Here is a 26,117-nt window from a genome sequence, read left to right on the forward strand (position 1 = left end):
AACGCAGACCGACATCACTTCGAAACTCTCCAGGGATACCCGGACAGTATTATTCTGCTCCTTGACAACGGGAAAAGGTAAATCCTCCGATGAGACTCCCATGAATTGAAAGCCTGCGATGGGGACCGGGGGTGCTCTCCCGTACATTCGGAAGCTGCTTGATTTCTTATCGGGGTCCCATCTACATCTCTCATCCGTTTTCCAGCTTCGGCGATCCGCAAACCGACGAGTTCTCCATATTGGCTCCGCTTTACCAATGTTGTTTGTGAGTAGTCAGCCCAAGCATTTTATTCAGAGCTGAAAAACGAAGACCATCACTAATCCTACCTGATCTCGAATTTTTTTTTCGCATCGTTCTCAGACTACGCAACTCAACTTATCAACGACTGTCTCTCTTTGTGGATCATATGGGGAGCAGCGTCGATCGGATCACGCGCAGCGATCCCCTATATCCCCTTCTCACGAATGACCACTTGACTGCTCTGGATAGGCGAATTCGATTAGTGATGGCGACGGTAATTTATTGTAAAAAATGGGCGCGCTCGAGTTTGTATAGTCGGACGTCCAAGCGAGGGCCATACCGATGGAAGTGCTCAGTCTGTCTCCGAATTGTCTGGAGCCCTAATTGATTCTAAAATACCGACCTTCTCATAAATGACCCATAAGCCCTATGCTGCCAAAGAATGAACTCCTGCGACTGATTCCTGGGAGACCCTCCAGAAAAATAATCAGCATCGAGATCTACGGCGAGACCCACGACTTGTGAATGACGAATGTGACGAATTTCATGAGTTCAATCGAGGGATGGAAAATGAATAAACAAATATGGATCCGGAATGGTCAAGGGGAATGGAAGTCGATATGATTTTGAGAAATCGGAGTAGGACATGCATGAGTAAGCGATTTGCTGGCGTTGGGCGTCAACATCTTGAGATGTTGACAGACGAATGATCCGGAACTCTGTGGCAGTCCACGATGAGACACTCACCCCTGCTCGAAATCACTTTTTCTTCTAACAAAGACGCGATCGGTTTCGCGCCTAATCGGTCTAGCTTGTGCGCCCGGAGAAAACTGCTGTGCACAGAACTCTTTCGTTTCCCATGAGCTGTCGGGAATTGTTTGCCTCAATCCACCCTCTCGAGCACGAGGCTGGAAAGTCATTACGGAGAGGGATCGAAATTCCGCTCTGTTGAATTCGGCCTTCGCTCGGTCTCCGATCCAAATGCAGACCGAGACTGCTTATATAACTCTGGCGCTAATTGCGCAATATCAGTCCGGTATCGAGCATCCGATCGATATGAATCGATCGTGGTGGGTTGAGAGCTTGAGAAGAGATGACCATTCGGAGCTCATCTCCATGATTTCGTCTGTAGAATGCCATCTTTGTCCTTCGCGATCGATTCTCCCCCGCCCACGGTGCGTCCTTCTCCCTTCCTCTGTCTTCTACTCGTGGGAGCATCGGCGGGATATCTAGACGATGGAATCCACGGGGGGGATGCCTGGCCCTACAGGAACGGTCAACTCTCAGGACGCGCGTGGTCCCACGGATTGTATACGGGACACGGATACGGCTACGGAAACGCTCTTCATGCATATTGAAAATGACCCGCTGGGACCATCCTGCTTTCGTTGAGCCAATAAAGTCGTTGCCATATCGGTTCTACTGACTCTCTGTATGGCATTCTCTCCTTGCTGGAGGGCTCGACGGCGATGATCAAGTCGACAGGTGTAACTTTCCTCAATTTCCTTGCGAGCTAATCGTAGGACATCCTCCTGCTCTATTTGTGAAATAATGGATTGGTGATGAACTCGTGTAATTTGGAACCAGGGACAACAACCTAATGGCTTGAAGCCTCCTCCAAGAGCCTAGATTGATTATCTATCTCACGACGGTCAACCATGTGAGAGCCCAAGCTTGCGGGTCGCTTAGTGAAGAGTACAGTCTGAGAAGGCAAACTCGCTAGCTGGCACGAGTCGAGTGACTTAGTGGGTATGTAAGTGTGCGAGCGTTTGTTTGTGCAGCAAGACCTCAATCGATGAGTTTCCTGAAATAACTCAGGAGAAGGGCTCTGCATCATCCTTCGTGCTGGACCTTCCGCTCTTCTGCGAATTCGTCTGTGGACCTCTGACGCTTATCAGCAGAACCTTCATTCGCGCTCGCTGTCGAGCCAGCATGCGATACCTGCGGACTCACGCCGCGATGGGTGATCATTGACAGCTCAGCGCTTCGCAGGAGCTCTCGAGTCCTGAGCGGGATCTTTCTCTGTCACCGGAGGAGCCTCGGAGGCCATGCCGCGTTACACGAAGACCAGTTTCCGGGAAGTGGATGACGATGGCCCAAGCTCCGGTGGCACACTGCGGAGGAACCGAAGTCTCGACAAACATCCGCGGGGCAGGAGGATCGACAAAGAGAACCGGTGAGCATTTTATGCGGGGCTTTGAATTACCCGAACGGCATCGCATGACGGAGCCCACGGGGGAAAGTTGCACCTGTGTATCCTGGAAGCTCTTCCGACGCGGCTCCGTCTCTGATGTCGAGTGATTGTCCATGTTCCGTGTCTTCATTCCAGGAGAGCTCGGCGAGCGGATGCTAGGGGAGATTGTGAAGGAGGTAGTAAGCCACGGTGGCGAAACACAACGAAGCTCTACCTCAGTCGTGCTTTGTCTTCATGGGGTGATAACATGTGGTCGTTCGCGGTGGGACTCTTTTATATTAAACTGTACCCGGACTCATTGAGGCTAGCCGCCATCTACGGCTTCAGTGCTTCAGTCGCAATCATTTTGTTCGGTGCACCTATAGGCCGTTGGGTAGACAAGACGGCAAGACTGAAAGGTGAGTTTCCGGATGCGAATGAGTTGGAATTCCCAGCCGTTGCTGTTGCCATCCGACTTTTTCGGAAGTAGCCGGAAACTTCTCGAACCTACACTCGTATCGACTCTGGCGCTACGAGGTGATCGGTTGATAACGCGAAGAATATTTTCAGCGGCAAAGATGTCTTTAGGTTTCCAGAACGCGACCGTGGTTCTGTGTGCGACGTTCCTCTGCATGGTAATGATGTTCGAGACTCAACTGAAGACGAATATCCATGACGCTTGGATCGAGATCGCCGGCCAAGGCCTGGTGGTAGCTATGGCGGTTTTGAGTCGTCTCGGGTCCCTCGCGAATATCATATGCGTGGAGAAAGATTGGCTGATCGTCTTGGCGCACGGCAGCCGTGAGAAGCTCGCGGGTGAGCTTCTGATGTTCCTCATGCTTACGATCCGATTGGATGCAACCTCCATATCGGGTGTCCGGCAAATGCTTGGAATGGACTATAGGATCATTCAACGTTGAATCATGTAAATTCGGAATTGAACGAATATTCCCATTTCAGTCATGAACGCAATGGTCCGTCGAATCGACATGGTGTCGAAGCTCCTGGCCCCTTTATTCGTCGGCCAAATCATGGCAAGGTCTCTCGCCCTGGGAGCTGTATTCCTCGCGGCATGGAATCTCGTTAGCGTATACCTCGAGTATCGACTCCTGTTAGACCTCTATGTGAACGTGCCCGTGCTCGCCATGAAGTATATCTCCCACGGAGCATGTGAGTTCACCGGCCCGTTTTCCCCCAGTGCCAAGATGTCACTCGTAGGACAAGCTCATTACCCGTTCGTGTTTCTCTCGTAGATGAGAACATGCGACCCTGTCAACGAATCCGCTACAAAATTCGAGATTATCTCGGCGGCTGGATCCGTTTCCTCCAGCACCCGGTGTGCTTCGCCGGATTGGGCTTGGCCTTGACATTCATGACAGTCCTGATGTTCGACAGCATTACAGTCGGTTAGGATAATTTGACAACTCATCATCTGCCTCAGTCCAATTTTAGGAAATGTGACACACCGATGTCGATGCTGTCGAGCCTACTAACGATTGACTTCAAAAATGCATTTCGTTTCACTCCAAACCGTTTTGAAATCGGCGGGAATCGTGTACTGATCGAATTTCCTAACCGGGAAGAAGGCGGATTAATCAATCGCGAAATGCTGAAAAGCTCCGAGTTCTCCGGATCTGACTCGCAGGCTCGCTCCTCCTCTCGCAGGGTATATCTACAAACAAGGGATCTCCGAAGCGGCCGTTGGTATCGTCTCAGCAGGGACTGGATTCGTGGGAGTATGTGGAACTCTTGCCTATCCCTGGTTGCGAAGGCGAATAGGATTAGAGCGAACAGGACTCTTCGGATTCGTTCTATTGGTGTCCTGTATAACACTCTGCGTCGCCTCCGTGTTCGTCGAAGGAAGTCCCTTCGATCCCATGCTGACCAGGTGATCGATTCTCTCTGATGGACTTATGAATCGATCCGCTCACAATTCTGGGGATTAGCATCGACGAATGACAACTCTCCAAAGACAGCTATTCAGTTAATCCACAGACTCTTCGGGGACGCTGTATACAACTTCACCCGAACCTTAGGATTCGATATCCGGAGAGAGATTGACATCACGGGAAATCTCAACAACGCCACGATGTACTTCGTCAACGATACGCTGCTCGAAGATCCCCCGCACGATTTATCGCTCGGGGCGAATCGTTCGGTCGTCATGCTCGTGGCGGGGATGTGTCTCGCGAGATTCGGTAAGAATTCAGAGCATACACTGCCTGAGCATTTTCACTCAGAGAGCCGTATCCCTATCGAATAATATTTTAAATGGTCATCAACTAGGATTGTGGATCGCGGATTTGGCCGTCAATCAGCTGCTCCAAGAATTAGTCGATGATGGGGAACGCGGCTGTATCAACGGTGTTCAGTATTCGATCAATGTATCGATGGATCTCCTGAAATTCGTCATGGTAAGAAACTCACGGAATGTCTGACGGTGACAAAGAATCCGGCGGGTCTAAGGAGAGACGACCCTGAAATCGGAAGTGAGGATATGATTCAAACAGATGTCTCAGCGATCGAAACGTTAATCGACCAGACTTCGGCTTTCGGACTTAAATCCCTAGTATCGCCATGAATTTTTCTTCATTCCAGGTCATATTCATCCCGTGGTTCGATACGTTCGGATTGCTGATCATCATCTCGTTTCTATTCTCCTGCGCGGGGACCGCATGCTATGCAGAGTTCTGTCGACGTCAGGAAGGGGGCGGGAGGTGAGTTCCGAGATCTCCGACGCAAAAATTCCTGGAATTGAGGCTCATGATTTGCTGGAAACCCCATTTAAGACGCACTGCCCTCCAAGGTCGCTCTTCTGCTACTTCTGCCTGAACTGCTGTTCCCGACCATTGTCTGATCAGGAGGACATCGGGACTCCGGTCACGGAAATCGTCGACATGGCTCACGTCGACGAACTATTCAGCTCTGTGCAAGTGGTATTGGACAGCTCGAATCCGGAGATAATATTTCCCGACGACGGAGAATGTTCCAGCATTGACTCTGAGGTGAGGCTGTTGTAGAATGGCATGTCAGCACATTCCATTTTTAGCTCCTATAGTGACCGTGGTCGCTGCAGACTAAATTTGGGCGTATAAGTTTCCCCCACGACGGACAGACGAGACTGGCGGGGTCGCTCCACGATTGCGGGGAGTTCTCATTTGATTAGAACACGAAAGGGCCTTATGAAGAAGAGACCAGTCTGGAGCGGTACGCAAGGACTTACGGGCGAGTAAGCTTGACCGAGCGTGTTGAGGTAGTCTTTACTCTCTGCTTGCAGGAAAACGACTTCAGCCTGACGAATCTGTTGAGTTCGATGCCGATCTTACCGCGACTGAGCGTCGCCTCAAGCCACGAAGGCGTTCGATTGCTGCAACATTGACTTCAATCGACGGGCGCTGTAAATGTACATTTTTAAAGATTGTGTGATCTCGAAATTCCTTTGAATCCGCCGAGTGATTTCGCCCGGAATATATCGATGTCAATAATATATCAAGCTATGCACAATCCAGTAGCATAGGAGTGATAAATATCATCGGCCTTTTAGACGCTGAGAGAACTTGATTTTTTATTGTGGGGGCGCTTCGAGTGAAGATTACCAGATTGAGATTTCGAAACGTTCAGTTTTATTCGCCATCGGGCAAGCAATATGGTAACTTAGAGCTTTCTCGCTGACAGAAACCTTGGCGCGAAACCCGTGTATAAGGAGGTTCATCAACGAGAGATGACTTCCACCAATTTTCCTATTCTACGATGTCCATCACTTCGATCATTCTCCTTGCAACGATGAAGCTCTCCGCGCATCTCGTCCGAGCGAAGGTGATATCTCTTCTCGTTTGTCTAGATTTAGATCAATCGAACTAGTTTGTTCGAAGAGCGAAACATGCCGAAAGAGCCGCGCACAGTAGCGATCGTAGAGTCCTCGCGGGATCAGCTCCGTAGCGACGGTTTCCGATATAAAAAAAGCAATCACGTGATATTTTGCAATTAGCAAATCCTTTGGCAAAGCTGAATAAGCTTCTGTTCCGTGTCGAAAAATTCGTCTATCTATCACGAAATTCCCCGCCGTCGGATGACTCCTCCACGAATCCATTCGTCTCCTACATGCGTCTGTCTTCCAGAGCTTCATCGCGATGATTGTTTATGTACTAAATTAGTTGATGATGATACCTAAATCGCGGGAGGACGTTTTCAGGATTCGGCCTGTCATTCTGTCGCCGAACTTATACAAGATACGTTCAAAAACCAGCAGAACCTTCAATCGGTTTCTCGATTATCTCCCAGAGCACTCTAGGACCGGAGGTCCTGGGCAATGTACTAGAGAGAGTCGATATCACAGCACTTGTCGAAGCGATCAGCCTCGCGACCTGACTTTCAAATTCTTGATAATGCTAGCACAATAATGCGGCAGAAAGTATACGAACAATGATATTCCGACGAACATTCGAGAGATTAACATACGCTTCAGTTACGGACACTTATACGGAGCGTTCACGTCATTTCCACTCCGAGGGCCTTCCGCACGTGTTCGTATACGACGTAGCTGATAGAAACTGCAGGTGCGACTTTCATGAAGTTCGGCGCGATCCCCCGATAGAGTCCTCGGGGACCTTCGTTGACGACAATCTCGTACAGCATTTTCCCAAATGAGTGCCGAGGTAGTGAGGGATCGGCGGCTTGTAGCCGTGTCCTGACCAACGCCAGGGGATAACTCGCGATTTGACCACAAGTCGAGGATGTTGTGCCACAAGCGACCATGACCCATGCACTGGGATCCTCGCTCAAGCCCCGCTCACTTATGTAAAGCTTCTTGAGCGTCTCGTACACGGCGAGGTCGATGCCGGCATACGGAATGATTCCTGCCAAAAGAGAGTTCGCGATTAGGTCGGTAGTTCAATGCGCCAGAGGCTGGTGGCGAATCTGATACGATGGATGAGATCTTTTTTTTGATTGTCATGAGTGAACATACGAGCACTCAGCTGTCCCGCATTCCAGAGAACAGCTGAGCTCCAAGTGAATCCAGAGCTGTGCTGGACAGCGGATGCATTGGTTAGGTGGTACGAACCGAGCAGATTGGGCACATAACCCCTGTAGAATGAAGAGAGGCCCTCCTGACGGAATATCTTGCGTGCGGCATCGAAAATCCCATTATACTGTCCAGTTTTCCTCAGAGCCAATCGTGTCTTCAAGACCTCCATCGGATAGATGATCGTCTGCGCAGTCGAGCCGGCTATGGAACCGGCGCAGAATCTCTCCATTGGTGTGACATCCCTCTGCTCATCGCCCTGAAAGAAGAGACTGACAGGTGAACTTTCGTCGATCGATAGCCGCCTCCCGCAACAATCCCATGGAATTTTCCGGTCACGTGATCTTGATTCGATTGGAGCTTCGGTAAACGAGGACGCTTTCGACAACGACTCGAGACTTACCCGAATGATTTGTTTGGCCTTCTCGTATGCTAGGAACTTGATGGCGGACTCTGGACCGATTTTCATTACGTTCACGCCATTCCCTCTCCATAATGATTTCCGTCCGCCCTCTGCTATCATTTGCTTGTAACAGTTTTTAACCGTACCACATTCTTTCCCGTGAACTTGGAGGAATACCTGGAATACAAAGGGAAATCAGTCTCGAATGATGAGTCACGAAACAGAGTTCCGCGAAGCGTCAAAGCCGCCGCCGCCAGCTGCGTTTTCCGGGATTCCCCATTTTTCTCCGCCGCGTTCCGGAATGTTAGAATGTGACGGTTGTCTGACGGGTGAAAGGATTGCTGAATTGTTATCTTTGGCTGCCCACCAATCGTTTTGCGCAGAAAAACCAGATCTAATCGAGATGCAATTGAGCGGCACGCCGATGAGGTTCCCCAAGAAGAGAAGCACCTTTGCGGGCAGATTAAGGTGGTCTTTGCACTACGACCAAGCACCGGTCAGCGATAAGGAAACCTCATTTCATGATCCTACAACCGCTGAGAGGTCCAGAGGTTGATTTTTACTGTGAGCCTAGTGCGCTGTCAGGACGACCGACATCTATGAATTCGATTCGGTGACCGGAACCGCTGTGACAGTGATTTTCCGCTTCGGAGTAGGCTAACGTTCTGTTTCTCCCTTCGTCTGCTTACTAGCCGCCCCGCAGTTCCGGGTCCGCTCAATTCGACATGTGCGTGACGCAACTAAAAGAACTTTCCAGACGGTAACCAGCGGCCCTCGCCGACGCCGCTCGCGTTATGACGGAGTGATTTCGATTCCCGACATTTCACCGCTCACAGGAGCCGACACTTGGGGGTCCGTGGCAAACCTCGGAGCTCCGGCTCCGCGCTCGGAGACTCGGGATAAACATACTAACCTTGATTCTGTCCAGAGGTGCCGTGCAGGTTCTTGAAACTGTTCCAGCAATTCCTCCTGAAACCAGATGTCGCCACCAGATTCCTTCCCGAAATTCAGCCTCAGTGAAATCATCCGGAACTAATGAGTCCTCGCCTGGAAATTAATTGGACCACTTATGCCTTGAGAAAGATCATGTGTTCGATGTAGGTGACATTGTACCTATCCCAGAATATCCAGTGTTTGCAGGGTCGTTGCATGGCGACCAGAACCCGAACTATCCACGCCGGTAGATCTGAGTCGATCAAGGTATCAGGAAAGAATCGATTCTGTCTCTCAGACAGCGCCGTGAGCGCGGAAGGTCCTTGGGAGCCCTCGGACGGCGTGCCCAGAAACAGGGAATGAGCTCCGCAGGACCAGCTAGCAATTTAGATCATTTGAGCCCATCAAAAGGGAAGGGTCGCGTGGAAATTTCTCTTGGACTTGGCTTCGGGTCGGAGGTACAAGGAGCCTCGAAATTCTTGAGCAAAGCTACAGGTTCCGCAATCATCTCTGGATCAAAGTGGGACAACTCCAGATTTCGCGTCCTGGGGTGTGGTGGTGAGGAACTCATGGAAGATGAGAGTAATTTGCCGCTTAGCTCTCAGCATGCCGATGGAGTCGATCGGTAAATCGAACAATATCATAAGTTCACGGAGCCTCCACGTGTCGCGGTGATCTCCGGACAGAAGCGGTCACGCGCCGTTGCCGTCGTCGAATGCCCTAATGCGGGATTTCGATTGTGTGACGAAAAGAATTTCGCAATCACGCTCCAATGACAAGTGCTCAGTAGGCAACGCATGAGAGCCGAAACCGATGATTCCGTACAGTCGCCCGGTGGCTCCGCGGAACGAACAATTAGGCGACGAGACGTCTCGCGATACCCAGAAGAACGACGCAGAATTCGATGTGCCGAGATAAGTGGAGTCAATACGCGAAAAGGCGAAGCGCTGCGTCAGCGGCTCAGCAACATCGGGGAATCCCCCTCCTCTGTGAGTTGGAATCAGACAGTGCATCTCGCTTTCTCTGATTATGTTCTAAGAGATCAGACAGAGGAGCGAAAGCTCTCGAAACCGAACGCTGGGCTTCGGAAGTCTCAAGAGAAACCTCTGCGGATTAAGAGTCAATAGCTTTCTAAGCAAGTCGACCAATTCCGTTGGAAGCCCCGGCACTCGACAATCGCTGTCCGAAGTCTACGACGTCATGACTGCTCACGGTGACGTAAAACCGACGTCACAGCGACCGGGGAGCCAGACGGTGCGGGCGCCTGCCACGATGACGCGTCGACAGGTGAACATTCATATGTAGCGGCTGTTCTCTTTGAATGTCTCTCGGAAGACGATCAGATTGCCAACTCTTTGTGAGAATTTCGAGGTCAGACAATGACCTCAGTCGCTTCATCGCTTTGCTTTTGGAGACCGCGCGTCAATCGGACAAGGAGCCGCAGCATCTGGAGGCTCGGGACTCGTTACTGAACTAGAGTCGTTGCTCGACTCGAGGCTAGCCAACTTGTGACAAGTTTCGACCGCATAGACGATGAATGAGGAACTGAGAATGCTTACCGAAGACATTGCCATGGGATGTCACCCCTCTGCTCAGAACTTCATCCCAATATAAATCTGGTACTGGAGAAAACTGGAGGAAGAGTGCGCTCATCATCTTCCCGGTGGAAACGATCGGTTCGAGATCACAGTTCAAAAAATATCACACGAACACACGGAGTCGTCTCAATGAGCCGGTAGAGGTTTATCCCAAACCTGGGCCCAATATCACTGACACTGATTCGAACGAGGTCCGCGTTTCTTGAAGGAACGAATAGCAACCCTTTTTTCTCCACTGGATCAGTGAGTTCTCTCGGCGCGAATTCGGTACAGATCGTGGCCTTCCACAAACACCATATCACTCACAGAGCGGATGCAAGAGGTCTGGCCGAATGCTTCGGCTCGGCAGTATCTAAGGGGGCTGGAAAGGGAAAGCAGCAGCGAAAGTCCGCTTGCCCGCGCGCTCGCTGCCGCTCCTCCCGCCTACAAGCACCGTCGGGTTTTCTCACGAGAAAGTCGCCATAAAATCTCCGCCCCGATGGTGAATCTGATCTTGGAGTCACGTGTCACCTTGACCCTCGAACGGGAGGAGGATATCGGTCACGTTTTTCCGATTGTCAAGGTCGCTTGGGGTTTTCTCTGGCTTGGAACCGCGGCCCGTTGCTCATGAGTGATGCTCGATTAGTCTTCCGGTCTGATAGTGAAAGTTTCTTCGAAAGTTCATTCGATGACGCAGAGAATGTCGGGAGATTCGCAATCAGCTTCCTAAGATACCGTATCAGCGAATCTCCCGCACCGGCAACACTCCGCAGGTATCGCTCAAGCCCGGATAAAACGACCTGGGGCCCGACCGAAGTTCTAGAAACTTCTAGAACCCCACAAGCGGCTTCTAGTGAGGGAGCTCTGCTTCGGGGATTATTTTTTTGCGGTGGGAAGTTGACCGCTCTCTTCTCGGACCCGAATACGGCACTCTCGACAAGGAGGATCGTCAGACCAGACGAGGCACCGCGAGGTTTCCCGGACGAAGATTTTCTTGCCTTCGAATGGTGATGGAAATCGAGTTCTACAACTCACTCGTATAGAAACAACGGATGTCGAGATGAGCGAGGGGTTTCGAGAAGAGAGTCTTCTGGTCGGGAGGTAGTGCTGGGCGGACTCACGAGAACATTCCAACGACACCCTTAACCCCACTGATGGTCTCTAACCATGGGGACGCCCCCGGAATCTAAGAAAACGCTTCAATGAGACCCACTCTCAGCGTGTGCAACCCCAGCTGACGAGTACCAGTCGGAATGGGTTTCACTGGTGAGCAGATGTTCGGGGGCAAAAATTGTTCTTCTCGAGAAAAAATCGTCAATCAGAGATCCGACGCAGATGACGATCGCGGAGCTGACAGCAGATGATCCGCGAATCCGGCCTCGGACCGTCTTCTGCCTGATTCCGGATCGAGGACATACAATAAATCAATGAATCCTCCAATAAGCCACGAGCAGGGAGACAATCGGTCATCCCTAATCAAGAGTTTCTAACCGACTTTCGGGATCAACCAGCTGAATTCACATCGACGTCGTGCAACTTCCTATGATTGTGAATTCCGACTCTCGTCCCGTATGACAGCAGCCTGAGCTGCCTGCTCCGTCTTTTTCATCGGGTCTGTCTTTTTATTGCTCCCGATATGCGGGAGACTGGACGTTTTCCCCGTACCACGGGGACAGCTATGCGAAATCGCGCTGTCGATTGTGTAATCCTCGCGCCGCAGCGAATATGCAACGAAGTCGCGGAGATACGGATAATTCACACTGCTTGGGAATGCAGGGAAGTGGAAGAGTAATCACCTGTCATCGCATTAACAACAGAAACAGGTCTTCGGGAAAAATGTTCCGAGCGAGACTAGCGGAGCTGGGAAGCGCCGCTGCTTGTGCGTATTCTTACGACAGCAGCTCTCAGACATATTAGGTTGTTTCCATCAACCGTATCGAATGTCACGCTCCTTGCCAGCGTTTACCCATAAAGCGAGTCAGCTCTACAGAGCGCCTCGATTCTTTCACTGAGCGAGCAGACGAGCTGGACAATGTGGCAGCAGTTGAACACGCGAGCAGGCGGCTATCTCACGGGACCTCGCTAGATGTAGCCGATGGAGATATTTTTCTTCCCAGAAAGATAGTAGGACTCGGCTTCAGATTCTCAGCGGCTGGACGAGTATTATTGAGATTGAATAGTTATATGCATGTTCACTCGGCACATTGCACCCCGCGGGACCTCCATAAATAATGTGCAGCATCTGAGCAGATTCGTATTTCCGAATCCTCTGGAGCTGTCAAGAGATTCCCGAATGATATTGATCTGCCTTGCGCATATGAGATGTCGATGACGGCTAACAGAATACCGCACAGGATTCCCTCAGCATGCGGATGAGGACCTCCTCAGGCGACATCGAACGAGGAAGATACGGTACATATAGCTGAAGCTGTTCTGTTTGGGTATCGCATTTCCACGGGAAAGCGGAGAGACTCGAATCACGGGAACGACACCGCATTTTTCCCGCTGTGGATGTCTTTGTCTCGCGAGAACCTCAAGGACTCGCCGCAGAACGCGAGCCGAGAGTGAGCAGGCGCTGTCCAAGCTGTGACGAACGCCGAGGAGTTTCTCGAGAGCTTCCGCGGTGAGAATGTCTCGGCGAAATCTTCTCAGAATGGCTGCACCCTCGAAGTCTTGAATGGAGCGCTCTCGTGCAAGAACATCTCTCTTTGTACTCACCCACGTCGAGGATGGTCGAGTGATGCCTCCAAAGCGATATGATATCATGGAGGTTCGATGCAGGATGGAACAGGAGGTAGTCTCGCCATTCTTCATAATTTATTGTAAGGGAACCGTCCGTGTCCATTCGACGGAGCAATCTGTGAGCTTCGGTCTGATCAATCTTGATCCCCATTTTCCAGAAGGATGAAATTATCTCCTGCGGAAGTGCGACAGAAAGAACGATGAGCCGAGTTGTTATATCGTTTGAAGCAGAGTCCATCGTTTCCCGCTTCTATCTGGAGCGATAAATATTGATAATTATAACGGGGTTTTCGTAAGGCTCCGGAGTTCTATTCTGGTAGTATACACTCTCCAACGCCGTGGAGTCATCGATTGAAATCGATCATTCGATCCGAATCTGTCCCGCCGTTCTCGGAGTCTGATCATTCTACGAGTCTTCTCATTCCGCATCTCATTGACTCGAGAGAATCACAAGAAGAATGATCCGAGCATTGAAAATGATCATCACAGCGGATGTTGCTTCTCCATCGAGATCAAGTGATTTCTGTCCTGTTTTGTCGGCAGCGCCACGTTTGTTTGATACTAGGTACATCCCGAGAGACTATTCAAGGACCTCAAGCGCGGCGATCTCGGCCCTAATCATGTTTTTGTTTCCCGCTCGAACAACTGGAAGGCTGGAATCGTCTAACACGCTATGGACATCCCGAGGGGACATAACCAACCTAGTGCATGTTTACACATATGAGCAAGCCTGGTTGGCTTATTCACGGAGCTCTCCTTTCATGGATAGGCTCCGGTCATCGCTTAGGCATGCAGCGAACGGGCCGAGCCGGAAATGCTGTCCCAGTCGTATCAAGACACTCAAACGACTCAAATCATGTTAGTCCTAGAGAATTCAAAAGCTCCCTCTCCTGAAACCGGGTGGTTTCATTTTTATCCGGACCACGCGGTGGAACGGAAAGGCCGCACTGAAATTCTATTCCTCTCCCTACCCCCGTGCACAGCGGCACTTCCCATACGTTCTCTCTATCCAGCGCACGAGCAGCTCAGCAGCTCGCTTAAGAAGTGAGGTTACTGTCTCTCGGCCAAGTTTATCGGGAAACCATTCCTTTTTCGCGCCTCCTACTATTCACAATCATATGGAACTCTGCCAGCCTCCGAGGAGCCGTAGAGATAGGGGATCGCCGATCTCGGACGACAAACCGGCCAATTCGTGTTCGGAAAAGTCACCTCTGTCTGGAGCTCGAAGGCACTTCCGAGCGAGCCAACAAACCATCCAATCGACACGCTCGGTCATTCTGGGTCAACGACACCCAGAGCCGGACCCGAATTCTCCACCTGGTTGAGCGTACATGCTTTCAAGCCAGGGAGCTAGGGATATCGGTCCCGTATGAATACTGAGAACTGGATCGCAGAACCCTTCGGGGGAGCTCACCTGTTCATCGATGTGACCGTCGGCGTTCTCGTCGATGCGATTGAAAACCAATTTAAGGTTTCTCTCGTGCTCTCGCACATACTGCGCGAACTCGGCGAAATCCACCACTCCATCGCGGGTCAGATCGGAGGACTCGATGAACTTCATCGCCATATTCGACGAATGAGGGACCCCGAGCTTCTGCAAGCCCTCTGTGAGGTCAGAGACGTCGATTCGACCATCTCCATTAACGTCAAGCTTCTCAAAAAGATCCTCGAGTCGGCGCTCCGTTTCCAGTGTGAGCTCATGCTGCCTGGAATCCGCTGACTTCATCGCAGTCGACCAAGGCGTCGAGTCAGGCACTGCATCAAATATCCAGCACAATGAACGAACTCGGGTTAATTTTTCGCTATCTTTCACTCCAAATCGTCTCCTTCCAGCGGAGCACACACAGCGGCTGGGCAAAGTAGCAGCAGACACAACAGAATTCGAACCTCTGCAGTCTTAGCCTTCGGAACTAAAGCACGGAAAGCAAGTAAAAGTCGCGCGGCTACTAAGAGATGAGAGGGGAACAAACGTATGCCGTTTCGTGTTTTATTTGATTCCCGCCAATCTTTGCGACGGAAAATCGTCCTCATGCCAGAGAACGGCGGTTTCGAATCTTCAGCATTGGATTGCTGAGAAAATCGTCGAGCGTCTTTGTTGACCGGTTTTCGGCAGCCGTTGCGGCTCCGGGGATTCCTACTCCGCTCGTCCTACGATTCTGGCACCGACTCTCAACCAAGTCCTGAGGCTTTTCTCCCTAGTCTCCTGGAATCAGCAGCCCTGTCGTATTGATGACGACACAATAAGGAAAGAGTCAATCGTAAACGTGATCGTAAATATGGGCTCGAGTCTCGAGTCACCTAGCAACGATCCAGAGTTTATCGCCGGATGATGATCAAAGTCGACGTGTTCGCGGTAATCGACTCGATTCGGCAGACCGCTTCCCTGCATGTCTAGACCGTTTTTTTCTGGTTGTGATAATAACCTTGGCCTATCTCTGCCTCCGGCATGCGCACTGACTTGGTGCTACCTGCGTAGGCGGCGGCGAGCAGGTCTCCTCGAAAATAGTGATGGTGGGATCGAATGATGCGTCTTGGTAAAAGCCCGTAATATTTTCCACCGCAGATTTTGGTCGCGTAGCGCCCGTCAGAAAGCTCGAGTCGAGTCTGGAATACCGCTCATTTCCAAGTGCTGACAAGAAGATCTCCATAGTTCGAGCGAGTGGCCAAACTCACAGGAAATCCGAAGCTCCCTCTTTCCACAGATTAGACCTATAAGGACAAATATCTCGTCGGCATCTCAGCGTTCACGTCGCGCCGCGCTGGAAACAAGCGAGCAGTGGCCCGCGGAATGAAGAGATAATATGTTCCCCCAGAGACACATCAGTAGAGCTCGGGAGTTCAGGCATTATGCCTTAAATGCCTGTATCTGCCTTCTTCGGCTTTTTTTGATCCAAAATGCCTGTTTCATTCTTCTCGTGCCTGGAGTGTCTCTTTGAGCTTCTGAGAGGCCGAATCCCGAGGGTTTTGGGCAAACTGGGGGTTTGCTATTGAGATCGGCGATGAGATGAGGTCGGCGATCCTGGTTTCCAGGAGCACATCCTGCTTTCGACGAGTTCTGATGGTCCGCCTGAACGCGCAAAATTTTTGCCGTTGTAAAATGCTCGTATCAGATCGGCGTCGATTACTCGCCGATGGGAATCCATGTTACGAGACTGATGGACGCTTTGATGCGTTTGTTTCCCTGCCTATAACGCCTATTCTGCCAAGTTTCGGTGCTTTTTCCGAGGGTTTTCACTGCCTTTTCGCATGCCTTTCCTGAGATTTTTCGTTGCCCAAACTTATGAACTCGACTGATTAGACATAATTCACCCATCCGAATGATGGCGGATTCTCTTCAGCGGCAAACAAATGCCGGTGTCCAACCCTCGACTCGAGCTCCCGGAAAAGGAGAAAATCAAACAGCGGAGGTAGAATATTACATCTCGATTTCCGAGGCGATATGACGAGGAAATTCAACTGGGTCGGATTTTAAGCTCCTCCTGGAGAGATTCACTCGCTCCGTCGCTGCCTGGAGGGCTACCGCGGTCCTCCAAGCACAAGACTCACCGCCGGGAAATGAGTGCGAGGACGGCATGAGAGCCCTACATTTTTTGACAGTGTGGCCGGTCCTGGTTGAGACGTCGGCCGCTTTGGCTATCAGCTGGGATCTTGCCAGAGGAGATGCTCGAGTCGCATGGAGGTTGTCACAGGTTGAAGTGACCACACGCTACACTGTTCATAAAGCCCGCGCGAAGGAATAGCACGCCTCGCTCGAGACGCGCTAATCACTCGTCAATCATCATACATATATCGTAGGGAGGAGTGTTTTCGGCGTGTTGGGTCCTGATGCCGCGCTTGAACGTAGGCTGGCGCGAGCTGAGAGGATTTCGCCTCGATCGAATGCCGAGTTCGGTTGACAGATAAACAGATCTTGCTTTGTACGGGGAGACGAATGGAGGGCTGAGGCGCCCATGATTATGATTGGCCCCATCTGTGGCCGCTTGTTCCTATTCGAGGAGATGGTCTGAGTTCCAGCGGGAGAATAAGATAATGGGATGGGTCGCTCGTTTCAGAAGCGGGACAAGCCGAGTAGGCGGGGATGCTTAATCGGTGGCGGGGTCTCAGAGATCCCAAAAACTGGACCGTCGAGATCGAGGGACGCTCGTACGCAGCACTCCAGAATACCCACCCTTTCAGAGAGAAAGGAATATACCTCAGCGATCGATGAAACTACAAAACGAAGGACTCTCCCTCCCGCGACATTGGAAAGAAGGCCCTTACTCGGAAACTCACCAAAATCGACGCCCGAGGTCCACTTCTGGTCGGACGGGAGCTTCTAATGTAAGAAGAATGAGTAGTTCAGGCAGAGTCTCCGTCGCCTCGAGGGATGTCGCAGGGAAACGGAGGCTGAGTGTTCGCACTGTCCTGAAACTTCCGGCTTCCCTCTGACAGCATTCTAGGATGCGGGAGATACACCCGGAGACCTTTCAAGCGAAGCGATGGTGAAAGTAGCGAAACTGAAACGGTGCAACGGAGCCCTTATATTTTCCTTCCAGGGTCGACGATCTCCCCGGGTCGGAGCGATTTCTCCCATTCTACCAGAGGCGGAATTATGTTCCCCACGGGAGATCCGACTTCTCGGTGCCAGCGCAGTTCATTCGTCGGGGATCCTTTAGGATGGGGTATAGGGCGTCCAGAGCTCCCACGACTACGAAAGAAAGTGGGTCGCAGTAAGATACAATCCCGTGGCTTCCTCGTGGAGATGTGGATTTCTCTTCAAGACTGAGAGTATCGCGAGCTCCGCCGGGTCATTCGAGCTGATAGCTAGCTTTTGATATCTCGAAAGTCAATATTTTCGTCGTTCAAGCTCCGTGCGTTCGAGCTGTCGGCTACGCAAAGCGTGGCACGAATACATAGCCTCCAACTTCTTGTTTAACCTTCATACATGAAAGAGCTTTCAGAAAAGCTCCTTGGCTCAATATTGTCTCGAGCGATACCGCAAAAAGCTCTCATCTTCTGATTTTCTCTCCTCACCTACGTCTCACATTCGCAAGGGAAACTTGTCCGAGAGGCAACTCGAGTACTCTTATGTCAACGAGTCGCAATGGCTCGGATTCGAAGGAAATGAATTGCGGTAAAACGATGTTCGCTCATACAAGGAGCCCTACTTCTCGTTTGCACATGCGGTTCCACTTTGTAAGGATTGTAAGTCATCAAGCGGGGTTTTGCAGGTTTCACAGATATAGAAACGCGTAGGTTCTCGCTCCGAGAGAAAGAGAGGATGGCAAACGAGCCCGGCGTTTCATGGGACTTGGAGCTTTCCACCATGCGGTTTTTGAGCCTCATTCTCGACATTTCGCGGTATGTCTGCGAACCTCGGTCGGAAGAGACTCCGTGTTTGACACAAATAAATAAAATTGGCCATTGAATCAGACGCTGCGGGGAGCTCTTATGTTAAAGGAAACACCTTCCGGTCAGATTCAAACGGTGGCCTAGCGAGGAGCACAATCTACCGCAAAGAGACCACGCGCGTTACGAAAGTGCTGCGGCGCACCCAGCGGGGGGATGAAGCTCTGAATTTAGATTGCTCGAAGGTCCATTGGGAGTCTGACTCCGATCTTCGCAGTTGGAATTCGAAGGGACTCGAAAGTCTCGCGTGAATGAAGCCGGATAGGCTCCTTCTCAAGTCCCTAAAGCTCCCACCTGACCTTCCGGTTGAAAAATCATCTACGCTCCGAAGGGTTCTACTCTCGCAATCCAGCGCGAGTGTTCGACCGCGCCTTCCCTTAGCAGACTCTGAGAACTCGGAGTTCCGGAACAACGGAGGTGTTTGCTCGTCAATTTGGTGCCTCGCCGCTTTTCAACTTTGTCGCCCTATTTCGGATTGCGGTTCGAGAAACACTCCGGGAAGAAGAGCAGGTCGAGTCTGTGCGTAAACAAGGTGCTGATCAAACAGAGTAATCTGGGCATGGGAGCTCAATTATTCAGAAATCGGAGTTCTCCCGCCGCGGAGGTTCTGCGAGAGCCAATGGACTCTGGGAGATGTTTCTCGAGGGCGTCCCGCACCCGCAACAGAGCCGCGGGGCTCATTCAGTATTCATCACATTTCTTCGTCATCGCGAGCTTCATTCGGTACACCCCGTCTCATCAGTGCCGGTATGAGCGGCGATGATACCCATCCATGCGGTGAATATTTCCTATTTTTCGTGCAGGTCACGTCTGCTCGATTAAAAAACTAGGTGCGCTCGAGCTTCGTAAGTGAAACACCACGAACCTTTCTGAGTGCCGGATTCTCCTAAAATATGCTATTCCTCCGCAAATAACAGGACTCGTTAGGCTTGAACACAGGTAGAATTTTCCGAGCTCTACCCGACACAACAACGTCGATGGGGCACTGAATATTTGAACCTTGTAGACGGAAGGTCTCCTTGATGAGGGTTTATGTTAAGCTGTTTACCCTCGCTGTCGCCAATTGGTTCGAGCATGTCGCCTACGCTAAAGGCACTGGTCTGCGTCAACTTCCTGTCCGAGAGAAACTTTGTATGTAGATCAAGTTATCGTACGATGTCGCAGCGGCCACGCCAGACCGCGCCGCAATGACCCGAGATCTTACGGAGAATTCTTACAATAAGAGATCACCCGCACCACGACGCTTACGCGATCAACGACGGCATCACACATCGATCGGACGCGCGAGATAACCCTGAGATCCTCACGCCCGTACGGTGAGATATTGACACGTCTCAGTGATGATGAGTCCATCTATAAAAGTATCTCGAGCGATCAGCAATCAGTAGGGCTATGCGTTTGTGGCGGCCGCCACATCCGCCATGAAATCCGCGATTTTCGGCCGGAATGCCCACCTTCCGCGAATTTCGGAGTTTTTTTACGGAATAAACATGGTCAGTTTGACTCCTCCCGTGACAGACCCCGCATCCCGTTCGATAGATTCCAAGGGGACCATCGATGGCGAGATGTCCTTATCCGCTGCGAACTTCTCCCGCGCCTGTCGCGTATTCGACCCCGCGAAGTTGAAAACAATCGAGATCGAAGCCGGCTACGTCGTCGAAAATATACTGTGGTTCGAGGAAAACGATCCGGGGGAGGCTGAACTCCGACTATACTTGTCAGCCAAGAGAAAACTCGAGGCTTCGTCTCATCCGATAGTTTTGTGGATAAATGCGACGGCTCGTTTTCCCGAACTGGCGAAGATCGCTCTGACTTGTCTGAGTGTTCCCGGCACCAGTGTTTCGGCTGATGAGAGATCTTTCAGGAAATGCGCAACTGTTCTTCGAGATGATAGACGTAGTATAAAAAGTGAGAATCTCAGCATGTACAATATGCTTAATCATAACAGTGACGAAATGTGAGTTCTGGTCCTAGCTTCAAGCCTCCTAGGTAGCATGAGGTGATTGACGACAGCAGACAAACATAAGCATCCGCCGTAAGTCCGCGATTTTTGTTGGGGAGATCCGCCACAGGTCCGCGATATTCCCAAAAAAAGTCCGCCACAAACGCCTAGCCCTAGCAATCAGTCTCGCCATCGTATCCAGAGTTCCCGGGGATCATCTCACCGCCAACCACGACGTACGTACATCGATCCGCCACGATGTGGAAACGGCCCCGAGGTGAAGTAGCAGTGATCGTTTACTGTCTACCCGAAATAGGAGCACGAAGTCCTCATCCACGTAGAACCCTGAAAATAAATGCAGGATGTTCCCGAGCAGCCATGAGATGGAATATCAATGATTCGATAGATCCTCGCTCGATGGATCACGGCGGAATTGATCTAGATCCTCATCATTTTTCCCCAAATCTAGGAATTCCACCTGAGGGTTGTCTGCGAGCTTGGGGGAGCTCGGGAAGATGACGAAAGGAGTATGATTCGATCAAGCAACAGAGATTGGCCACGCATGACGCGCCTAATGTGAAGGGGGAAAACGTCAGATCCAGCGCGGCTGCTCTCAATTAGAGTAGACTATCCCAGAACACAGTCCAGTCCGGCGCGGCGGTTGATCGCGTAAGCGTCGTGGTGTGGGTGGGCTCTAATTGTAAGAATTCTCCAGACTCGGCAAGCTGGTGCGGCACGAGTCTCAGCCTAAATAGTTCTTCTCTGCCCCAGGGCTGCATCCGCAGTCCCACGAAGTCCGTGTGACTGTTCGAGGAGGCGTGTAAGCGAATTAGTATTCCTCTGCGCGACTGAGCATTTCGGGGCTCAGGAAGCCGCGATAGTCCCCAGCAGAGACGGAAGTTCTCCCAAGGAGAAGCAATTATTCCTACGAGCAAAGAATATCGTCCGGCGGTTGGACTGCTCAAGCATGGCGGAAGATGAGGCTCAGCAGAGATCACGATCTAACCACGGTCGCGGGGATCACTCGTGACGAAATATTCCACAGACTGATCGATAGCTTGAAACACGAGTGATGTACCACACTACTTAGATTGACCTTGCCCGCCAAAGAGGCTAAAGAATCAGCACCGCGATAATAAGTTTCTTCTCAGAGTGAGATCTTGTGCCTCCTCTCTGGGAGTGCAGTGATCCTCGCTTAGCCCGCCGGAGCTCGGATGCGGTTTCCTCGAATGGGGCCTTGATGATGTGAGATTCTAAGCGATGTCGCCTCGCGTCACCTTGCATCTGATGGAGAAGACGTTCTACCACAAAATGCGACGCTAAAGGCCGAGTCCGGCTGCCCAGGATACGAGCAGCGGATCGATGGACCGAGACATTCGCAAAGGAGGAAAAAATACCTCCATCCATGCTAAAGTGAAGAGTGAAGACGGGCTCTCGGGAAATGGAATAGTGCCTTCCGAGTTCTCCGGGAAAGAAAAAAGAGTCGACCCAGAGTCCTACCGAAAGAAGAATTCGCCGCAATCGAGACTGAAGTGATGGGAAAGTGGACGAAAAGCTGAGCCCTGAGAGGTCGGGCGGCTGCAGCATCCATCGACGAGAAGCTCAAGGCAAGGACCTTGCAGCGAGAAGCCCATGCGAGTGGAAACCGCGTTGAGATCGCCAATTATCAAATCATCGCATAAGGTACGGAAAATGTGAAGCCCCGCGTCACAGTTTCAAAGGTCAGCAAAAAGATGCAGGTTACATCACCGATTCCGAAATACTGGTGGTCTTTCGGATCGCGAAAGTCAAAGTCGCCGAGACAACCCAAGGTCGAATTCAACTGGTTGTGCTCGGCAGATTTTATCAAGGGAGTCGACAGACTCCGGGAGGGTCGAGGAACACTACTCGAACGCTAGAAATGCTCAAGACTTCCAGCAGTAATCATTAATACAGTAATCATTAACACCGAGCGAGCTTTATTCACTGAGATGGCTTGCCCTGAGGGAGGACGAAGCACTCAACTAACTGATGATGAGAGAACATCAGGCGAAGAAATCAAGGTGGATAAAAAATGGGAAAGATTTCCTCCTGTAAAAGGCTCGACCGCGAAACGAACGACGTTGATGAAAGGGCCTTCGACTGTCGATCTTGCGGTGGAACCTCACTTAGATAGTTACTCTGCACCTCTCTAGGGGAAAGAGAGCACCAAGATGAATCGACATAATTCATGTAGTCACTATCCTTAGCTACGGAGAGGAATGGGCGCCGAACTCCATCAATGCATCTTGCAACGGAGCTCGGGGCTGAGACAGGGCTCGTTTTGCCGACGTGAAAATCCAATCCTCGAACCGGGACTTATGATAACCCTCGACAGATTCCTCGCGTTATTGCAAAAAATTGATATTGTTATACTAACCGAAACGTGGCTCTATTAGCACCTATAGGATCCCAGGTTCCGAGAACCATTACGCATCGGATGACCACTACAGATCGGGTGGAGTCGGGGTGTACTCCAAGGAGCACCTACCCAACTTTCGAAATACAATTACGCATTGGATGAAGTAAGCGCGATTGTACCCTTATCCAAATCGGTTACGGGTACCAGCGGCTGCGATCTACGGTTCACCGACCACCTCTTTACCGGACGGTGCGGTCTCTATCAAAGTGGACATCTGGATCGTTCCATCCTACATCCGATAGGGAGGCCAACAGTTTCATTTTGAACGAATTGAACATATGCATCATGAGTAAGAGCAGTACAGAATACATGAGGTATATGACTCACGAAGGGGTTATCTGACTGGACGCAGCATTTACCATGAGCCCGAAACCTCTGAACTGATTGTGCAGCATTAGCCTGTAATAATAAGAAGATGCAGGGAGGGGAGAGGAGAAGCAAGTACAGGTAAAGAGAGTCACTAGTATTGGAGTTTTTTAGATGTCAGGGGAGTCTAAGTGTACGGAATATTTCTTGAGCAGGGTTTTCGAATGGCGTCGTGAGCAAACAAACTGGTTATCGAGGTACTGTCTGATTTCGTTCGGGAGATGATTAAATAGCACACAAAAGTTGAGGCTCGGTATTTTTCGGCAGCTTGTTTTCCGTTGCTTAGTGAGGGAAAGGAGTCAGTCGGTTCTGAATCGTGTAGAAGTGGGAAGGTTTGGGCAAGGAGGGCAAGGAGGGTAGAGCAAATGGAGGAGGGAGAAAGCGTACAGGGCGTGGAATGACAGAGCATTGGTATCCACAAAAAGCGGTTCAGAGTATGCCGCCCAAGACGCATTACAAACAGATCTAGCAGCCTTTTTCTGTAGCCTCAGGATACGATTCGTGAGATAGTCAGCGGTTCGTGAGAGTTCGGCCGATCCGAGAATGGAATTCGCCGGGCTTGGTTCGATCGATTCGTGAGAGAGCTCTGCTGTTCAGAAAATACTGGAGAAGTAACTCGATCAATACTAGGATTGCGTTTGAGAGCTATGACACGATCCTGAATAGACGGCTAAGGACGACGGGGAGAGCATACGACTCGAGAGAATTCGGTGAAGTCAACCATGGCTTCCGGAAAGCTCAATCTATGGCAGATTTCTCGTGTAGAGGTGGTTGGAAGGGAGATCTTCGGAAGCCGGACCTTACGGGTTTCGCGACATAAGGCGGGAGAACAGTGAGAGTAAGTATGGGAGAGGTGGACCCTCGGCACGGGTCAGTCATTGGTAAGAAGTACATCTTCTCAGCGAGTTTAGAGGCAACGACGCTCTGGGGATAGGCGGCTTGCGAACCAACATCTCCGAGAGAGGCCACGAGTCGCGTCGACCTACCGAAGAATCTCGAGACTGCGCTATTGTTGTGGGAGCGACATCGCCGGACCTACCCGCTTCCCGTGTTGGATAGAGCAACGGAAAGGATGATGGCTGATCGCCCTTATGAGTACCCCGAGAAGTTTGGACCGTTGAACAAGAAACAATCTGCGTTCCGGAGCGGCAGGGTATGCGAAGATGCTGCGGAATATCCCCTGCGAGCAAAGGAAGCGGGCGAGTCACGCACGACAATTTTCTGCGACCTGAGCGACAGGTTGGAGGCTGTAACTAGCAATGAAGCTCCCGTATCATGCGAAGTACCGCAAGGCCGCGTTTGGGTCTCAGGCTTTTCACGATCTAGATTCTAGATGAATGACCGGTCGAACACAAGGGAACAAACGTATGAATCAGTCACTTCTGCTGAGGACACGGTTGCAATGCAGAACGATCCAGCGGCGCTGAAGATGGAGGCCACCGGGTGCTTAGGCGGAATCAGCAGACGAATGCACAGAAATGGACCGGTCATGGACGCAAGTCAAATGGAAGGCACGCTATTCAGTCAAAGCAGGGAGACAGCCCGCGAGACTCCCTGCAAGTCCATAATCGAATCTTTCATGTTAACGATTGTCAACGCACATCCATTGAGCTCGTAGAGAGCTGCAAATATCGTGGATTAGCTCTGCGGGTCAACGTGGGCCGTGGCATGCGCGGTACTTCGAGTCATCTCGGAGATGCGCTCGGGCGTCGCTATACTAGCGCTGCTGAGAGGCTCTTGCGCCGCGAGAGGGTCTCACATCCCCCTAGAATGAAGCAGTGGTGTCGGTTCGTCACCATGCCGAAGATCGGAGTAATTAGCGTGTCAAAGGACTTCAAATCACCCCGCGACGATGCAGAATCATTCCTGCTAGCGTAAGAAGCAATTTTCCACTCGATCAATCGCATCGTTCTCAAGTTATTCCGAAAAATTGGCAAGTTTTTTTTCCGGAGTTCGCTGGATGTTTTTCCTCCCCACTAGCTCTCTTCACATGATGCTTCGACCTTTCCGCTAGGGCGCGATTCGAAAGACGTCGCAGCAGCCTAATAAGTGAACATGATCGGGGTGATCAGAGGATCGAGAGCGTACCAATAAGTTGCATACCCCCCACCCTCAGAAGCTCATCCACTCCTGGAGCTCACAAGTCAGCATCGCATGAGAGTCATGTTGTCATTCATGGTATCCCGACCGCCCGGGTCTGCGAAACTATGAGGACCGCTCGCTTTGCTCGACGAGCCGATAGCTCCGAGATCGAACGCAGAGCTCTCCAGGATATCTTCGAATGATCCCACGACTGCTCCGGCGACAATCGCACGATTTGAATGGAGGCGCAGCAGCCCACCGAGCGAGCTTCCCTAAACCCCTACGAAGGTTCGAATCGCCTCGGGACCATGATCGGGATGATCAGTGATCAGAGGATCGAGGGTTCCAATGCATTTTCTTCTTGCCAGCCTCAGGAGATCATCGCCTCCCAGAGCTTGCGTGTCAGCATCGCATAAGTTTCATGTTCCTTCGCGTTCTTCTATCACGTTCTTTCGCATCCCGTCATGTTATTCCGAGCTCCCGACTGTGTGAAGTTATGAGGGTAGCTCCCTTCGCGTTTCCATAAGAATCGAGAGCTACGAAATCGAACGTAATGCTTTCCAGAACTATTCCACAAGGAGGTTATGTCGTCCATAATTCTGTAGTGAATCCGACAGATGATGCCCATATATTTCACCTGTTTTCATTTTTCCTGCTTTATGCCAACGATGGGAGAGTCCGACCCTGCGTCCATGTATCTTCTCCAACTCCGATCGGAGTTCCTCCGTTTTCGTTGCGAACGACTTCGACAAGAAGAACGTTGAAACTCACGCGCGGACGGCGCACATTCTTCTAGAATTTAGGCGA

General features: G+C 51.1%; 2 protein-coding genes across 2 annotated transcripts; one reads left to right on the forward strand and one right to left on the reverse strand.

Moving 5' to 3' along the window:
- Positions 1 to 2,289: 2,289 nt before the first annotated feature.
- Positions 2,290 to 5,793, forward strand: LOC100904755 (solute carrier family 40 member 1). The gene is made up of 11 exons (XM_029111160.1): positions 2,290 to 2,417; positions 2,571 to 2,833; positions 2,985 to 3,230; positions 3,375 to 3,564; positions 3,633 to 3,820; positions 4,080 to 4,302; positions 4,410 to 4,612; positions 4,701 to 4,828; positions 5,013 to 5,131; positions 5,221 to 5,419; positions 5,692 to 5,793. The coding sequence occupies exons 1-11, from the start codon at positions 2,290 to 2,292 to the stop codon at positions 5,791 to 5,793; spliced, it is 1,989 nt and encodes a 662-aa protein (XP_028966993.1).
- Positions 5,794 to 6,024: 231 nt separating this feature from the next.
- On the reverse strand, positions 6,025 to 14,947 carry SCaMC (Short Calcium-binding Mitochondrial Carrier). The gene is made up of 6 exons (XM_003742248.2): positions 14,507 to 14,947; positions 13,069 to 13,267; positions 8,754 to 8,887; positions 7,841 to 8,017; positions 7,477 to 7,696; positions 6,025 to 7,270 (listed from the first exon to the last, which is right to left on the reverse strand). The coding sequence occupies exons 1-6, from the start codon at positions 14,816 to 14,818 to the stop codon at positions 6,903 to 6,905; spliced, it is 1,410 nt and encodes a 469-aa protein (XP_003742296.1). The 5' UTR covers positions 14,819 to 14,947; the 3' UTR covers positions 6,025 to 6,902.
- Positions 14,948 to 26,117: the final 11,170 nt, after the last annotated feature.

The sequence above is a fragment of the Galendromus occidentalis genome, unplaced genomic scaffold (assembly GCF_000255335.2).
Source record: "Galendromus occidentalis unplaced genomic scaffold, Mocc_1.1 scf7180000077360, whole genome shotgun sequence".
Classification (NCBI taxonomy): Eukaryota; Metazoa; Arthropoda; class Arachnida; order Mesostigmata; family Phytoseiidae; genus Galendromus; species Galendromus occidentalis.